The 15876-nt window shown below is 55.7% G+C and overlaps 1 protein-coding gene and 1 long non-coding RNA gene across 3 annotated transcripts in view; one reads left to right on the top strand and one right to left on the bottom strand.

The window, feature by feature from the left end:
• Positions 1-2026: 2026 nt before the first annotated feature.
• Positions 2027-14699, bottom strand: Haao (3-hydroxyanthranilate 3,4-dioxygenase). The gene is made up of 10 exons (XM_003473053.4): positions 14495-14699; positions 11807-11885; positions 7554-7637; positions 7179-7285; positions 4516-4605; positions 4297-4340; positions 3933-4078; positions 2921-2989; positions 2688-2770; positions 2027-2582 (listed from the first exon to the last, which is right to left on the bottom strand). The coding sequence occupies exons 1-10, from the start codon at positions 14572-14574 to the stop codon at positions 2504-2506; spliced, it is 861 nt and encodes a 286-aa protein (XP_003473101.1). The 5' UTR covers positions 14575-14699; the 3' UTR covers positions 2027-2503.
• The window catches only part of LOC106028337 (uncharacterized), a 37625-nt gene continuing 32918 nt past the window's right edge, over positions 11170-15876 (top strand). Inside the window, exons 1-2 of one of the 2 annotated variants that reach the window (XR_010040525.1) lie at positions 11170-11746; positions 14022-14454. This is a non-coding gene — a long non-coding RNA (uncharacterized LOC106028337). Of the gene's footprint in view, positions 11747-13649; positions 14455-15876 lie in introns of those variants that run through there. The other variant, XR_001201937.2, reaches the window with a different exon arrangement.

The raw sequence follows: 15876 nt of genomic DNA, 5'->3' as shown, positions 1-15876 counted from the left end.
CTGAAGCCCCAGCACAGTGGTGAAAGTGAGGGAGAGAGGAAGAGGGGGAGCGGGAGCTCAGGCTGGAAAATTCCACAGGCTGCTAGGGCCAGGGACCTGAGAGATCCTGGAGTCCTAGCCCTGTGTGAGTGTTGAGGGAAAGATGAGATGAGTGTCCCATCACCAGCCACCACAGCGGCTCAACACCCTGGTTTTCACTGTGGAGGGAGATCCAGTGTTGACCCTGCAGCCCTCCCTCCATGCCGGGCACTGAGTGGCCTCACACGGGGGCTCTGAGCCAGTCTGGCCATCACATCCCTGGCAGGGGGAAAGCAGGCTCAGCAGGGGTGAGGTGAAAGCCTCGCAGGGATGAGGTGCGGAGAGTATTCACAGCCCAGATGTTAACTTCCTGAAGGTGGGAGCTGGTCCTAGCACCCTGGGCTCTCAGGGTCACATGCACCTATTTTATAGGTAGGGGCTGAGTGGCATCTCCTGCCCCGCCAGTGCTGGCTGCCAGGACTCTGGAGGCAGCAGTGCACTGTCCTGGGAGGAGGAGATGAGAAGCCAAGCAAGACCCACCATCCTGCTCCTGACTCCAGCTACGAGGGCTGCTTAGCTCTGTCTGCCTGCTGTGTGTCCCGAGCCTACGGTGTGTCCCGGGCCTACTGCAGTCCAACTTTCCATTGCTCCCAGATCCCCGATGCTCCCAAGTCTGTGATGGTTCCAAGTCTGTGTACATAATAAAGTTCCCTCAGGCAGAAGGCTCCCCTGCCAAGTTTCCACTGTCACAGCACTGGATCCCAGAGGCTTCTTCCCAGGAGCCACCCTGGCAGCCCCACCAGCATTCACTGCAGGGTGGAGAACGGGAGGTGGGCTCTGAAGTACAAGGTACAAGTGCCCCCCCCCCCCAGGTGTTCTTTGGAGCTTACAGCTGGGCCAGTGGTGATGAGGTCTCTGGCTCCTGAAAAACTGGGCTCTGGTGGTTCAAAGTCTCCAGGGTCCTACACCTCCTGCCCTCAGCCTCGGGATTTCAGGCAGTGTGAACCCTGCACCCTCCCAGGATCCTCTGGGCTTCACTCGTACCCCCAACTTCCATCTGACCAAGGCCAAAGGCAAAGAGGCTGTGACCACAGGGGAAGCAGAGGCTTCCATGCCTCGCTGAGCATCGTCATAAAATCTGGTGCTGTCATCTTCTTGGAGAGATTGAGGAGAATGTGAGGTCATTTATATAACAACTACCAGGGGATGCCGGGGCATGGAGCTGCGGTTCAGAAAAAGAGAAGGCGTATTTTCCGTGCCTTCCTGTTTTGGATCAGGCCCACCATCGGTGCAAAGCCCACACTTTTCTCCAGGCTGCTCGTCTGTGACCTTTTCCCCAGGACATCTGGGTTCTCCTTCCTCTCTGTGCACGGCAGCACCACACACTGCCACAGCCTCGGTGCACCAGGCCTCTGTCCTGGCTGCATGGGCATTTGGAGGAGGCCAGAGATGTCCCTTCTCAACTTTCAGGAGAGGAAAGCCTTGGAGTACAGAGGTGAGGAAGGTGCCCCGTCCAAGGCCAGAAGTACCTTCAGCAAAGTCAGACCCCTACGCTGTCATCAAAGCTGTGAGCCATCAGGCTGGGGTCACAGAGACAGGGCTCAGGTTCTTTTTTGTAGAGGAAGCTCTGGCCTCCAGCTGTTCTACCCAGGCCCAGCTTCCGCATTGCTAGGTGACCTTTCCCAGCCTGTCACTGAAGTCCCAGGGCGAGCCTGGACCATCACCACCGCTTGCAGGCCCTTGCCCCAAACCATATTAATGGCGCTGCACATTGGGCAGGTATTTGTATTGTAACCTTCCTGTGTTTTCTACAGTAGCACAAATCACTTCTGTTGTTCGGAAGGAAACTCAACAGAAGCTTTTTTAAAAAATTATGTTAGATCAACCAACCAACCAATCAACAAATATCTGCAGTCACGTGATGCTGTAGCATCCCAGATGCAGCACAATCACTGGGGAACACAAGGGGTCAGATGCCCAGGACGGCCTTTGTGTGTGACCCACCGGCTCTCATTCTTTGTTATTTTATTAGGATTTTTGTGTGTGATACTGGAAATTGAACCCAGGCCCTCTGCCCTGACCAGCACCCACCCGCTGCCTTATTCTTTTTTTATTTTGAGACAGGATCTTGCTAAATTGCCCAGGCTCAACCAAACTTGCAATCCTCTTGCCTCACCAGGAGCCCTTATCGAGGGTCTCCCTGGTGGCAGCAAGTGGGCTGCAGGGACAGAGGGTGGGGCACCACACCACCTGGCCAAGCCTGAGGGGCTGATGGCTGGTAAGAGAAAGGGGGCCTCTAGTGTCCCAGGAGCCTGGCATCCTGGCTGAGAGTGGCAGGAGGGTGAGGGACATGAGGTCGGGACCTGGCAGGGCCACACAGGTCCTCAGCAGCCAAACATGGAACAGCAGCGGAGACCAGGAGGGCTGTTTGGCAGCACGGCTCCCACGACAGCACCGAGGCTGCTCTGGACCCCCAGCGAGAGGGTCACCCCAGTGGCTTCTTGCGGGCAGGATCCTGAGTCACAGACAGGGCCACAGAGTCTTGTGCTCGCTCCCACAGGTACCTGTGGGGACACAAGTGGACAGGGCATAGGCGAGGCCAGACTATGATGACCCCAAGGAAAGGGGGTGGTCATGAATGTAGGGGAAAGTCCCCTCTGCCCACTCACGAGGTCCCAGCTGGCACCAGGACGCTGTCATCAGGGGCCAGGCTCAGGTGCTGGCCCCCCATCATCACCACTGACGAACCCTCCTGTGAAAGAAAAGCAGCAGAATTTAACAGCTGTCCAGCCCCAACACCTGTCTGGATGTCCCAGGTCTGTCCTGCAGGGCAGGCTACGGGAGTCGCAGCCCAATCCCTGTGGATGGGAGGTGGTGCCACCCCATCCCAGGTCCCACGTGCCAGCTGCCACAGCCACACGTCCACGTCCTCTCCTGGACCTTTGCTGCTGCCTCGTCCGTGCGCGACTACCTGATGGAAGAGAAACAGACTTTTCTGGTGTTTCCTGCCCCACACAGTCGATGCCTCTGACCCTGGCTGGCCACCAGTCAGCAGGCTGGTGAGGTGGACACCACCAGGAGCAGAGACTGAGAGCCAGGAAGGAGGGTGCCCTGTGTGCTGGCCCCTCACACGCGCATGTGCCGGAGGCCCCTCTCATGGTGCCTCCTAGGTACACAGGGCCACACACTCCTCAGCTCACCTCCCTCCCTTCCTTGGGCATAGGGAGGAGGGAGGAGGAGGGTGAGCCTGTGGCCTCCCTGACCTGCAGGACTCAGGGTTCCTGACGGCAGGGAGTGGAAGCGTGCGGTAGGAGCAGCAGAGTGCCAGGTGGCTGTGGTTGTGACAGTTAGGGAGGGTTTGTGGTGCAAGGGCCCCTGGGCCCCAGAGGCACGGCAGGCCTGTGTCCAGCGAGCATCCCTCCTGGGGTGATTAATTCCAACTGCACAGATTGCAGGGGGGCAAACAAAGGCGCAGTGAACCCCAGGGCTCCCTGCACACCCTGCCTCCTGATTGGTCCCATGATGCGGCCACACACTCGGGCCTCTTTCCTCATCACTGGGGAAGCCCACTGTCTCTCGGATGAGGTCTCCCACCTTGCACAGCTCGGCGGATCCCCAAGGCCTGGGCCTGCCTGCGGGCACTCCACAGTCAGCAATCCAGTTCGCAGCCTCCCTCCCACCCCGGCTCTTACAGATCCCAGCAGCTTGCAGGAGGCTGACCCAACCTCCACACCTCTAAATCTTCATGCTTCTCTCTAACCTACAATGCTCTCGCCACCTCCCTTTTTTCTTTTTGCAAATTCTTACACAATCTTTAAAATACTACGTGTGTGTCACCTCCTCAGGTAACCTTCCCTGACTTCTCTCCCAGCCAGGGTTTGAGACTGGGTTCCCAGAAACCCAGGGCTGTTTACCTGGGTCTCATAGGTGTCACCAAACAGGTTGAGAGATGTGCCCGCCTGCAGCTCCTTGCGGTGACCATCCAGCCAGGCCTTCAGGGACATGGGCTCCATGACGGAGCGTGTGTTCAGAGGGAACGGTGGCTTCTTGAGCAGCTGGTCTGCGCAGTGCACAGCTAGGTCAGTGGGCCTGCCCAGCCCCACAGATTCCAGGAACCCAACATTTAACACCCAGGTCTATGATCAAGCAGCCATATGAGGTACGCCTGGTGTTGTCTTAGTACCCTGGGTACTAGGTGGAGTACTCTAAGAGACTCCTCTTGGGGCTCAACATAGACCCATCTTGTGTGTAGGGGAATGGGGGCTGCCATGGTCTCACCAGGGATGGGCTTTCCTGTTCTGTACTGCTCTGAGCGGAAGAACCTGCAGGGACAGACCAGTGTTGGGACTTCCGTCCTCACCAACCTTTCCCTCCCAGCACTATGGGAGCCCCTCTGTACCCCATCCCAAGAGGGGAGACTTCTCCCCAGTTTGCAGCTCCAACGGTGCTGTTGCAGACCCCAGGGCAAGTGAGGGGAAGGCGCATGCCAGGGCTTACTCTTGGATGATGGGGGCCAACTGTGTGCCAAGGTCCTTGCAGTGGAACCACTTCTCATACAGGACGTCCACGGTGTCCCCCACATAGTACCTGCCAAAGCAGAGGTTACCACTTGAATCTAGACGTTCCCCCGGGCCTCATGCAGTCCTCGGTGGAGCTCCTTGGCGGTGCCTTGTTCTAGCGTGTGTGATGCTGGGGTGCTGCTGTGATGGCCCGCCCTGCAGGCGAGTGCTAGGGCAGGTAGCTGGGATGGAATGTAAGGGACAGAGAGTGGGAGACGGATGCTGTTTGCTTCTTTGCTGCCTTCCGCATGCCCCGCTTTGCCATGGATCTCCTCTGCCATGCTCCCCTGCCATGCCAGCTATCTGGGAGCCAGCTGACTATGAACTGAAACCTCTACAACCTGGACCTTTCCTCCTTCAAACTTGGGTGTGGGGTATTTTGTCTCAGCAATGAGAGAAGTAACTAAGATAACAGAGCCCCATCTAGGGGCTTCAATACAGCCCCACTCAGCTCTGGCTCTGCTTGTGGGTGTCTGAGCCCTGGCACAGAGGAGTCTCGTGCCTGTGTTACCTCTGCAGGTGCAGTCCAGGGGCTGATTTTCCCATACACCTAACCCTTGCTTTTGCAAAGCTCACTTATGCCCCTTTAGAGAGCCGAGAGAACTCTGGGACCCAGGGACACTGGGTGCCTTGGCAGGGATTACACAACCAAAGCAGGCCCAACTGATGACAATCTTCAGGGTTTAAAGAGCATCTGAGCCACAAGTATTTTTCCCAAAGAGAAGGCTGAGGTCGAGTTTGAATCCAGGGTTGGTGGCTGGCTGCTTTTAGTCAGAGTAACAAGTTCCAGCAGCCGGCATGTGGAGATGTCCCCAATGAGAGTGTCTTCTCTCAGGTCATGGCTGCCCTTGAGAACCATAGCAGAGCTCTGGGCCCCTTTGAAAGGCGGCCCGTGTGCACGCACACTGCCTTCAATAGGTCACCCGAGCCGTACCAGGGCAGTGCCCTCCTCCCCTGGCCTGAGGAGCCTAAGCCTGGCAGGTGTCAGGAGCATCAGTTAACCGAGTCCCAAGGCCCCACTGCCACCGGCCAGTTCTATCTGCTTTTCAGCCCTCATGAAAGATAAGCAGTCCTGAGGAGCCACATGGGGTCCCAGCTGGCACCCTAAATTCCGTTATGACGGACCTAGCTACTAGCAGGCTGCATAATCGGACTGCAGTGTCCTCCTGGAATTGCTGTTGGAGTTGTATTTTAATGTTGAGTCCTGGATTTTATTAAAGGTCAAAGCAGCCAGATAAATCCATTATTGAATTTGCTATAAAATGTTATTGGGGACACTGTCTTCACATCAGTGGAGGCTGTCTCTCTAAAGCCCCTGGGCTTGGAGAAATTCCTCTAAAACTTTACGGCCTAGTATCTGTCTCTGTAAGAGACCATAACAGAATAATGCAGTAGATTATTATGCAGCCATTAACACTGTGGGGTGATTTTATTTTTTGGTGGTTCTGGGGACTGAACCTCGGGAACACTCAGCTACGTCAGCAGCCCTTTTTGAGACAAGGTCTCCATAAGTTGCCCAAGCTGGCCTTGAATTTGTAAACTTCCTGCCTCAGCCTCCCAAGTACCCTGAATTATAAACTCAGCAACATTTTGTTTTTAAAATAACATAAGAAATATTCAGGAGTTTTTAAAGTTAATGCACAAAACTCACACCAATGTATATAACAAGGCTGCAGTGTGGTCAAGGTACAGATATGCATAGAAAAAACCACAAGGGAAGTCTAAGTGCTTCTTTAGGGTTACTTTAGTGTTCTTTTGTTTTCCCTTTTTTGTTCTTGAAATATAATTCACATACCTTTTTTATAGTAAGTAATTTTAATTTTGTTCATTTTACATTTCTGTGCTTTTCCAGACTTTGAAAGTGAGTGTGCATGAGATTGTTCATTTTAATTTATTTTATTTGTCTTTTTTTCGTTTTTATCGGTACCAGGGATCGAACTCACGACTGCCTGCTTGCAAGGTGGGCGCTTATGCCGCTGAGCTAAATCCCCAGCCCCTTCTGTTACATTTTTAAATCTTCATTTTTTAAAAAATGAACAAGCTCGGTTGTAAAGTGCTTCCCCTTCATGGTGCTGGGTCTGCTGGCTCGCCCCAACTTCGTGATTCTCTAAGCTGAGGAGCTAGGGTAGCAAGCTCTGCTCTAGCAAATTCATCTCCCAGTGCGCAGCTTCTTCTCCGGTAAGGTACAGACGATAGCAGTACCTACCCTGAGCACTCAGTGGATAAATACACACAAAGCTTCTGGCCCACAGCAAGTGTCTCTGCCCCGATGTCTGGGGCAGAGACACAACCAGAGAACTGGTGGAACTGAGCCCTGGCCCTGAGGGCGTGGGGAGCAGCAGACCTCATGAGAAAGCGCAGATTCTGAATCTGGTCTATAACAGCTCCCAGGGGGTCACAGGAACACCTCCTCGTACCCCCACTCCACCCTGCCCTGTCAGCCAGCAAACCTGCATGTGCAGGCTCCCCACAGCACCCTGTCTCCAAGCCTTCCTCTCTCCATGGCCAGGGAGTACTTGAGTCCCTGTAGGATTCTCTCTGCTGTGGTTTGGAGCTGCAACCCTCTGTCCACCCTCCAACTCCAGGGCCAGGAGAAGCTACCTGAGCCCATCCAGCTCTGTCTCCAGCCGCGTCCGCTCGATCACCAGCCCCATGGTGTTGGCAAACCTCTGCGGGGAGTGAGGCACCCTGGCGGGCAGCAGAAATATCTGCAGGGTGAGAGCAGGGACCCACAGGGCTGTGGTCTCTTACAGGGACCTCGAAGCCTGCAGCATCCGGGCATCCCAGCTGACCCACGGGCACCAGGGGCCATGCCCGCCCACTTTGGGCCTGCTCTTGGCCAGCCCCTTCCCCTGCAGGGAATGCCACACTGTGCTGAGGCCAGGGTGGGGCAGGTAGGTGTGCAGGAGAGGGAAAGAGTGGGTCAGGGCCTTGGTCAAGGGGTGGTAGCAGGGTAGTGGGACAGGTCCACCTCACCTCCCCCTGCCGAATGACCACATCCCGGTGCTTCTCTTGCTCCAGGATTCGGAGAACCATGTCCCCTTCCAGCTGGTAAAACACCTGTGGAACAGCAGAGAGCCTGGGACCCTCCCTCTCCCTCTGCCCCGGGTTCCCCTGAACCCGAGAAACTTCTCGAAGATCCGTCTCTGCTCCTTTGAGGGCCTTACTTCCCTGACCCAGGCCACACACAGGAGGGCTGGAGTCACACAGGGACCATGTCTCAAACAAGCAGAGTAGTGATGAAAATACCCAGAATGCCACAGCAGGTTCAGGGCATGTGGCAGGGGACTGAGACTGGGCTCGCTGGAGAACACCAGCATACAGAATTCCCGCATGCTGTGGGTCAGCGGCTGTTCCCAGGGCTTCCCTGTATGTTGTCAGAAACCTTTATAGGCAGATGTGGTGGCACATGCCTAGAATCCCAGCACCCTGCAAGACTGAGGCAAGAGGATTCCAGATTCAAACCACACCCAGGCACTTTAGTGACTTTTTAAGACTCTCTTTCAAATAAAAAAATTTTTTAAAAAGGGCTGGGGTTGTAGTTCAGTTTAATTTTCAGTACTGATAAACAAAAAAAACAACTTCACAACTGTCTCCAAGGGTAGCCAATTCTACAGGGAAAAAAAAAGCCTGAGGCCCAGAGGGTAAAGCAGCTCAGTCAAGGCCAAGGGCGGCTTCATTGTGGATCGGCAGCTGGGATGGGAGCCCGTGTGCGGCCCTTGAGGTGCCCAGCGAGGTGGACTGTGGAGGTCAGCCCAGGGTGGGGTGGGGGGTATGCTCCCTGCGGGGGGCTCCTACCACGTTTATCCTCTTCCCCCCTAAGTCCCGTGATCCCTCTTCATGTACTAATGAGCTCTCCCACGAAGCAGGAGGAGGAGGGAGAGAGGGAGGAAACAGACCAGCTTTCCCTCTCCAGGCTATACGTTACACAGGCGTTAAAAGCTGCAATCAAATGGTTGAAGGGATTTTAATAGTAATTATTATTATCATTATCATGTGAGGAATTAGAAGAGGTAAAGGGTCTATTCACAACATCGCAGGGAAATGCAGGGAGCACAAGGAAGTAGAGAAGAACAACCTTGCAAAGCAAGGTGCAAAGCAAACCCCCCACCCAGTTCACACCTGTAGCCACTCTGGGCTTCCTTCTCCAGCATGCGGCCCTAGCCATTGAGAAGAGCGCCCCCTGGTGCTGGGCACACTCATTTGTGTGACCACAGCTCACGGTTACAAGTATACACTCCAGGGCCAGACAACCTGCCCTCAGCTCTGCCAGGCCACTGTGTGCCCTTGGCCAGCTCAGTTAGCTTTCCTGTGCCTCAGCTTCCTCACCTACAACATGACAGAATCTACTAACAACGAGATGCTGTGAAACCTGCCCGGGAATCTGTACATGAAGGTACTCGGCATCACAGGATAAGCACTCTAGCTGTCAACATGAAGGAGGGCAGGAATTGAAAAAAAAAAGGTCAAAATATTAAAACTGATGACAATAAGGAAAATGTCAATATTTGATGGGAGAGTCAAAATACGAAACTCTATGCAGCCATTGAAAACTTCGCTTTTGCCAGACATGGTGGCACACGCCTGTAATCCCAGCAGCCTGAGAGGCTGATGCAGGAGGATCACAAGCTCGAGTTCAACCTTGACAATTTAGTGACTTAGTGAGACTGCCTAAAATATTTTTTAAAAAGGGCCTGGGATGTAGTTCAGTGTGAAGTCCCCAGGCTCAATGCCAGCACCACCAAAACAAAACAAAGATGGAGCTTCTGAAAAACTAACAATAAAAATGGAAAATGTTATCATGAGACTGGGGAGGCTCTATGCCTAGCTCAGGCACTGAGCTCCAGCGGGCTCTGCCTGACGGGTGAGGTTTTGAATGAGGTAAGCATTTTTCTTTCTGTATTACTCATGTTTCCTAGAATGAAAAATACTTTCATTATTACAAAAATGGCAAGAAAAAAAACCCCTACATGTTCCCCTAGAGGGAACCACTGAATATACCCATCCTCCTGCCCAAACTGAGGAGACCTCTGTGTGTGTGTGTGTGTGTGTGTGTGTGTGTGTGTGTCTCAAGAGGAGGGAAACAGAGGTCCCAGACTTCTGGAGAAGGCAGGAGTCTGCAGGGATGTCTGGGCCAGATTCAAAGCCTCTCCAGACAGGCTGCAGGGTATTAGTATCGTGGAACAAAAACATGAGGAGGCATCGGAATTGTCCTATCTTGTCCCTGCCAGAGGCCTTCCAGGTGATGGGGGCAGTCCTGTTCTGGAGCAGAAGACAGGTCACTGATGGCAGCGCTGTGGGCAGTGCATAAGGAATTAAACAACATTGAGAGGTCTGCGGAGAGCTGGAAGGTTAGGGGTACCGCTCCGGCTGATAGAAGCTAGTGTCTGGCTTCAGGGCCTGGGAAGGCTCTGCGGCAGGCGGATGGAGAGGGAGTGAGACTGGATGGACCAAAGCCTGCTGAGCACACTGAGTCCCCCATCCAGCATGGTCCCCTGTGAGGCTAGGAAAGGTTCAGAGAAGCACACAACTCCACCTGTCCAGGATGGCATGGTTAGTAAGTGATTCGTCTGCCCCCAAACAAGGCATGGGCTCAGTGGGCTCAGAGGGCTCAGAGCAGTGGGTGGTGGCGCTGGGGTTCCTCCGGGGAAAGGAGCCAGGGCCCTGGGAAGGCTGTCACAGAGGCTACACTCAGCAAGGAGGAAAATCTGGCTCAGTCAGTAAGAGGTGTGATTTGAACCCAGATCTAAGCAACTTCTCAGATTCTAGTTGGGTGAAGACAGCAGGGCTAGAGAAGACTCTATCCAGCTCTGAGGCCTCCCCACCCACCCGGGACCTGTGGCATGTATGGTACTCTGCCTGTCTGCTGGGGAGGACCACGCCATCACAAAGCCACACCCAGCCAGGCTCCGGGTCACCTGAGTGTCCTTCCAGAGCAAGGACATTTGCACAGCCCGGCCTGCTCCTCACTAAGCTGCCACCCAGGACTCACCTCCTCTCCATCTGCCTGCCTTCGGGGCCTCGGTGGACACCTACCTGCCAGCAGCAAGGACAGCCCAGGAGAGGGGTGGGGGGCAGATGGTTAGAAGCCAGAAGGGAAGGAGGTGGGGAGTCGTGGAGGTGACATCAGGGCCACCACAGCCACCAGGGTGAGGCTGCCCAAGGCAAGTGGAAAGGCCAGCCATGCCTTGCCCACCACACCAGGCCTCTTCCCTCTCCTCTCTGTCACTTCCACAGAGGCAAGTGGTCCCCGGGGAGGCGTGGCTGCGAGCAGGTGCCCACAGAGGGACAAGGCCCAAGGGGCAGTGCAGAGCCGGGAGCCCACAGTTTCTCTGCCCCTGTGCTGGCACATGCCAGGGAACAGTGTGAGAAAACACTGCCCGAGTGATTCTCCAGGGTTCACTGCCATCCTACGCTGTAGGGAGATGCCAGCAGTGGCGGGGGAGGCTGGTGCCCGAGCTGAACTTTGGGCCTCTATACTGAGTTTTTCCCCCTAGAGACCACTGGCTGGGAACCTGTCTGTCTGTCCTATGGGGGCTGTTTCTAACTTTCCATTTTATTTTTGTCTATGTGTTTTTGGTTAGGTAGTAGCAAAACAGAGTTCAAAATTCAAGGTGTGAAAGGGCGATCAGTGCGGTCCCTGCCCGGGCACCCTCTAGGTAAGGAGGGGTCACCCAGCCCTAGCCCACTTCCTCAGCCCTGGGCCTTCAACCCAGGCCCACTACTCCGCCCTTTGTTCCCTTCCTTACTCCCCTCCTGGTCCCTGAATCCCCTCCGCCTGGGCTAGGCCCAGCCTACTGTCACTTTGTGTTCCTGGACTTTGACCCTGTCTTCACCGGGAGAGAACCTGGCTCCTGGCATCAGAAGAGGTGACTTGGCCATGGTCCCCTAATGCTAGCAGCTCTTCTGGAGACCAATTGTGTGACAGAGGTTAGGATGGGGAGCACTGAAGTAGGGACAGCCTGCCTGTGTATCCCAGAGTGGATGCCCCCAGAGCCACAGCTGTCACCCCAGGAGCAGGGCTGTGCCCTGGAGCTCCTCCTGCAAAGGTCCCCGGCTCATCCTTGAGGAGGCTGCCAAAGGTGTCCCTGTTCACGCCCAGCAGTTTCCCTGTGACTCTAGCTGTCCTCCTCCAGCTGCAATCACCTGTCCTCGTCTCCGGCCCACAGGTGAGTGTCTCCTTCCCCAGGCACCCAGGCCAAGCTGGGGCAGAGGCAGCCACGGCCTACCTCCTCGCCCTCCTCGATGTGATAGTCCTTCCTGATGTTGGGGCCACCAACGAACATGATTTTGAGCTGTTCCTGGTGCCTGCAGTGGAAGAGGCGAGGGAGGTCCTGGAGTGAGGAGGGAGGGGGCACAGGGCCTACAGGGGACAGGAGGGGGCCTGGCACCCTTGGGGGAAGGGCCTCACCCTCACCCCCAGCTGTCTGGGACTGTGTATGCCCCCCTATCCTCTGACTCAGTGGGGAGCAGCATGGCAGGGGGTCCATGCCTTCTCTACCTGGGTCCCAGGGCTGTGCTCAGGGTCTCTAATTCCAGGAATGCTAGTGGAACCCTCCATGCCATCTGGTTATGAGACCCTCCAGTCTCCACTGGCTGGGGAGGCCTGCCTCGGGGAGCTCAGGAGACTGTGACATCTAGCAGGGGCTCCAGATAGCACTGAGGCAGTGTGGTGTGTGTTTAAAAGTACAGGTGCTACAGCCAGACTGCTGGGCACCAACCTCAGGCATATTGCTTGACACTGCCGGCCTCAGTTTCTTCATCTGTAAAATGGAGAGATAGCACTTAACTCATAGAGTTTAAGTGAATTATGTAAACTCATATCTGGAGGCTCTCAGAACAGTGTCTTGAATATGGGAAGCACTATTTAAAGTGTGCTAACATAAAGACACCTAACGTAGCCCTCTTGTTTACAGCTGACTTTGACAAGCTCAGAGGGGGTCACATAATTGGAGAGTGACAGAGTCTGAGCCAGAGTCCACCCCCTGCCTCACAGTGCACACAGCCAGCTGTTTGGAACTTGACAGGGAGCCAAATCTCTGCTGTCTCCTGTTGTGTCATCTTTTACAGGACAGATACTGCTGTTCCTCCAGCAGGACACAGCCAGCCCCCTGGCAGGGGAGGAGCAGGAGCTGGAGTTGCTAAGCATGGGTTGTGTGCACAGGGCCCAACAACAGCAGGTGGGGCCAGGTCTTTCCTAGGGCCTGGAGCATCACCAAAGACAGGCATAGAAACCATTTGTGAACCCAGATCTCTGCAGCAGAGAGGCTACCAGTACAGATGAGGTAGGAAGGCAGTGAGGGGCTGGGGGCCTGAGCCCCCACACTTAGATTACATGTCCTGCCAAGTGCCCTTTTCTGTGAGTTATTTTCCAGCCCAGGGGTGGGGACATAGTGCCTTGTTTTGGGGGAGAAACACACATTTCTCATGCCCTGAAGTTTAAAAAGATGGTTGAGGTTATCTGGCAGGAAGCAGCTGGCCCCTGCACGTCTGAGCTTCAGGATCTTAAGCTGTGTGCAGGGGAGACATGCTCTGAGACACTGGGGGAAGGACAGCTCAGGACAGAGCCGAGGCTGAAAGGTGCACAGCCCTAGTGGTGGGGTTGGTCTTGGGAATGATTTGAGGAGGCTGGACTAGGACGCATGCTGAGACCAGCCCCAAGTATGGACTTGGCCTCAGGGTACCTAGGAGAATCAGAAATTTTTTCCTTATATTAACTTTACTGAACTATAATTTAGGTGCACATGGAAAGGCCTTGCAAGTCCATGCCACAATTATTTCAACCCACCAGTCAGAACACATAAGCCAGATCACGCCCCTCCTCTGCTCAGAACTCCCACAGCTGCTCCCCTCCCGGGGGTGTGACAGGCTGACTCCTGCCCCATTCTTGTGTCTAAGTCCTAGAATGTGACCTCATTTAAAAGCAGGGTCCTCACAGATGTTATGCTAGGATGAGGTTACACTGGGGGCCGGGGTGCGCCCCTTAGCTAACAGGACCGAGGTTCTTTCATGCCCAGGAAATGCTCAGGCACTAGGGGCTAGAATAGACCCAGCTTTGGGGCAATGTTGCCTGTGAGCCATGGTGGTGTCAGACAGGTGACCAAGAGGGTCCTTGGACTTTGGAGTCAAACTGTTGCATAGGCTTGAGTTCAGACCCTGTCCTGCACTGGCTGTGTGAGAAAGTTACTTATTAAGCCCCACCTCCCAGGACTCCTGTGAGAATCACATGAGTTGATGACACTTGGAGTCTGTGGCCTGTCTGGGGGCAGTGAAGGTAGCCATCTGGGCAGAGATGACTTGCAGTAATTTGGGGGAGTGACCTAGATGTGGGAGCTGAGGGTCTGGAGAGGGAGAAGACCAGAGGTGAGGGCCCCAGAGGTCTTTGGGAGAGAGAGGACAGGTGGTGGTGGGGTTCTATTGTAAATGTATGTGTTCATGCTCCAGTACACACATCTGCACCTGCAAAGAGGCCCTGGGAAGACAAATAAATCAAAGTTCCCCAAAGAGCTGATGCTGGGACTCCATCTTTGCTTGTGGCTTCCTGAACCGGGCTGGAGTGAGGGATTCAGCTGTCCCCAGACCCAGGTTCTGCTGGCACTCCGGGCCCTGAAAGCCAGCTCTCCAACTTTTGAGTTTCCCCCAAGTGCAGCAAAGGTGCTTGGGCCTGGGAGAAGTGCACCGTGCCACCTCATCTCTCACAGCCTGAGTCAAGGCCACAGTCCCCAGAAAGAGGAACAGACCCAAGCGGAACCCGGAACAGCTGTCCTCGCCATCCCTGAATCCTAGAGCGGGGAGAACAGCATCGCCCTTTTGCAGGCTCCCCCGTGAGAGGATTCTCGGGCAGCGGGGCGGCGAAGTGTTCGAACAGGAGCAGGAGGTGAGGACAGCGGGTGGATATGGGGGTCCCGGGGACTCACATGAGTTTGTTGCAGACCGGTGGCTGGAAGGAGGCCCGGTTCTCCTCCACCCAGGTTTTCACGCGCAAGAGGCGCTCCATGCCTCAAGCCCGGCCGCCGCCTCTGGGTGCGATCCCCCAGCCTTCGCGGTCGCGAGTGTCCTCCCAGTAGGAGGAGTGAGGCTCTGCCCGGCGCCTGCGGGCTCTAGCCGATCAACATCCCGGAGGTCAAAGGGCGGAGCAACGCCCACCACTCCCGGGCGGGAATTTAGGTCTGAGCCCCAGCGCTAGGACCTCGGCGCCCTGGTGGGGAGCAGGGCCGAGTGGTCTGCAGGGCGGGGAGCGGCGACCTCGCCAGCGTCCGGGGCGCCCCGCACCCGAGCTGGAGGTGGGAGTCTGCCCCCCATTGGGATCCAGACCCGTCCTAGCCGTTTGTTCCCAGAGTTTCTAGTTGCGCCCCAGGCAATCCCCGACGAGGCCCCAAAGAAATACTGTAACGGGAAGCGGGGTGCAGGGGCGCACACGCCTGTAATCTCAGCACTCAAGGAGGCTGAGACAGGAGGATGGAACTGTCGGGTCCTACCTGGGGAATTTTGCAATTTAGCGAAATCTTATCTCAAAATTAAAACATAGATAGAGCTGGAGTGGTAGGTCAGTGCGGAAAGTCTTGAGTTCAATCCTTAGTCCAGCAAACAAACTCAGAAATGTGGCGGAGAGAGCTCAAATGTGAAACGCGAGCCTTTTGCGTAGCGGTGTCGACACTGGACGGAAGCCTCAGTGTTCTCACCTGGATGCACAGAGGCTGGGGTGCGCATGGAAGCAAAGGTGTGCAGCGGCGAGCGGGGGTGAAGCCCGGCGCCAGTAGCCCTCTCCGGCGCAGGCCCCGCCGTTGCAGCCCGCGGCCCGGGAGCTGCGCCGGCAGGCGGAGAAGCGGCGGTGCGCAGCGCTGCAGGAGCGCGGGCGCCGGGCGGGGGACCCCGGGCGCGGGCTGGAGGGCGCGCAGAGCCCGGGGCGTGTGGGGACCGGGGCAGGACACTGCGCTCTCCGCCGGAGCCCTAGAGGGCGCTGTGCTGCACGCCTTACCGTGCCTGAGTGAAGACTTTTGGAGCCCTCCCGAATCTCCGGGTGCTAGATTCCAGCTCTGGGAGGGGCCTTATCAAGGTGGTCTGGGGCGGGAGGGGCCTTGTGAGGGTGTGGGGGGCGATTACCACCTGCTTTTCCTCTCTCCCCCAAGTAGAATTTTTAGGGAAATTGGAGGAAGGTAGAGTGGGCATCTGACATGGGGGTGTGGTAGAGGGTCTGATACCGGAATGGGGGTGCAGAGCTGCAGAAATTCTAACTCTCCCGCGGTCACAGCCACCCTTGCTCCCTGCTGCCCGGGGTGGGATGCTTTTCTCCGCACTG

The sequence above is a fragment of the Cavia porcellus genome, unplaced genomic scaffold (genome assembly GCF_034190915.1).
Source record: "Cavia porcellus strain 051 isolate PalLab524CR breed Dunkin Hartley unplaced genomic scaffold, mCavPor4.1 scaffold_1, whole genome shotgun sequence".
Classification (NCBI taxonomy): domain Eukaryota; kingdom Metazoa; phylum Chordata; class Mammalia; order Rodentia; family Caviidae; genus Cavia; species Cavia porcellus.
This window is presented reverse-complemented; position numbering and strand designations above follow the sequence as displayed.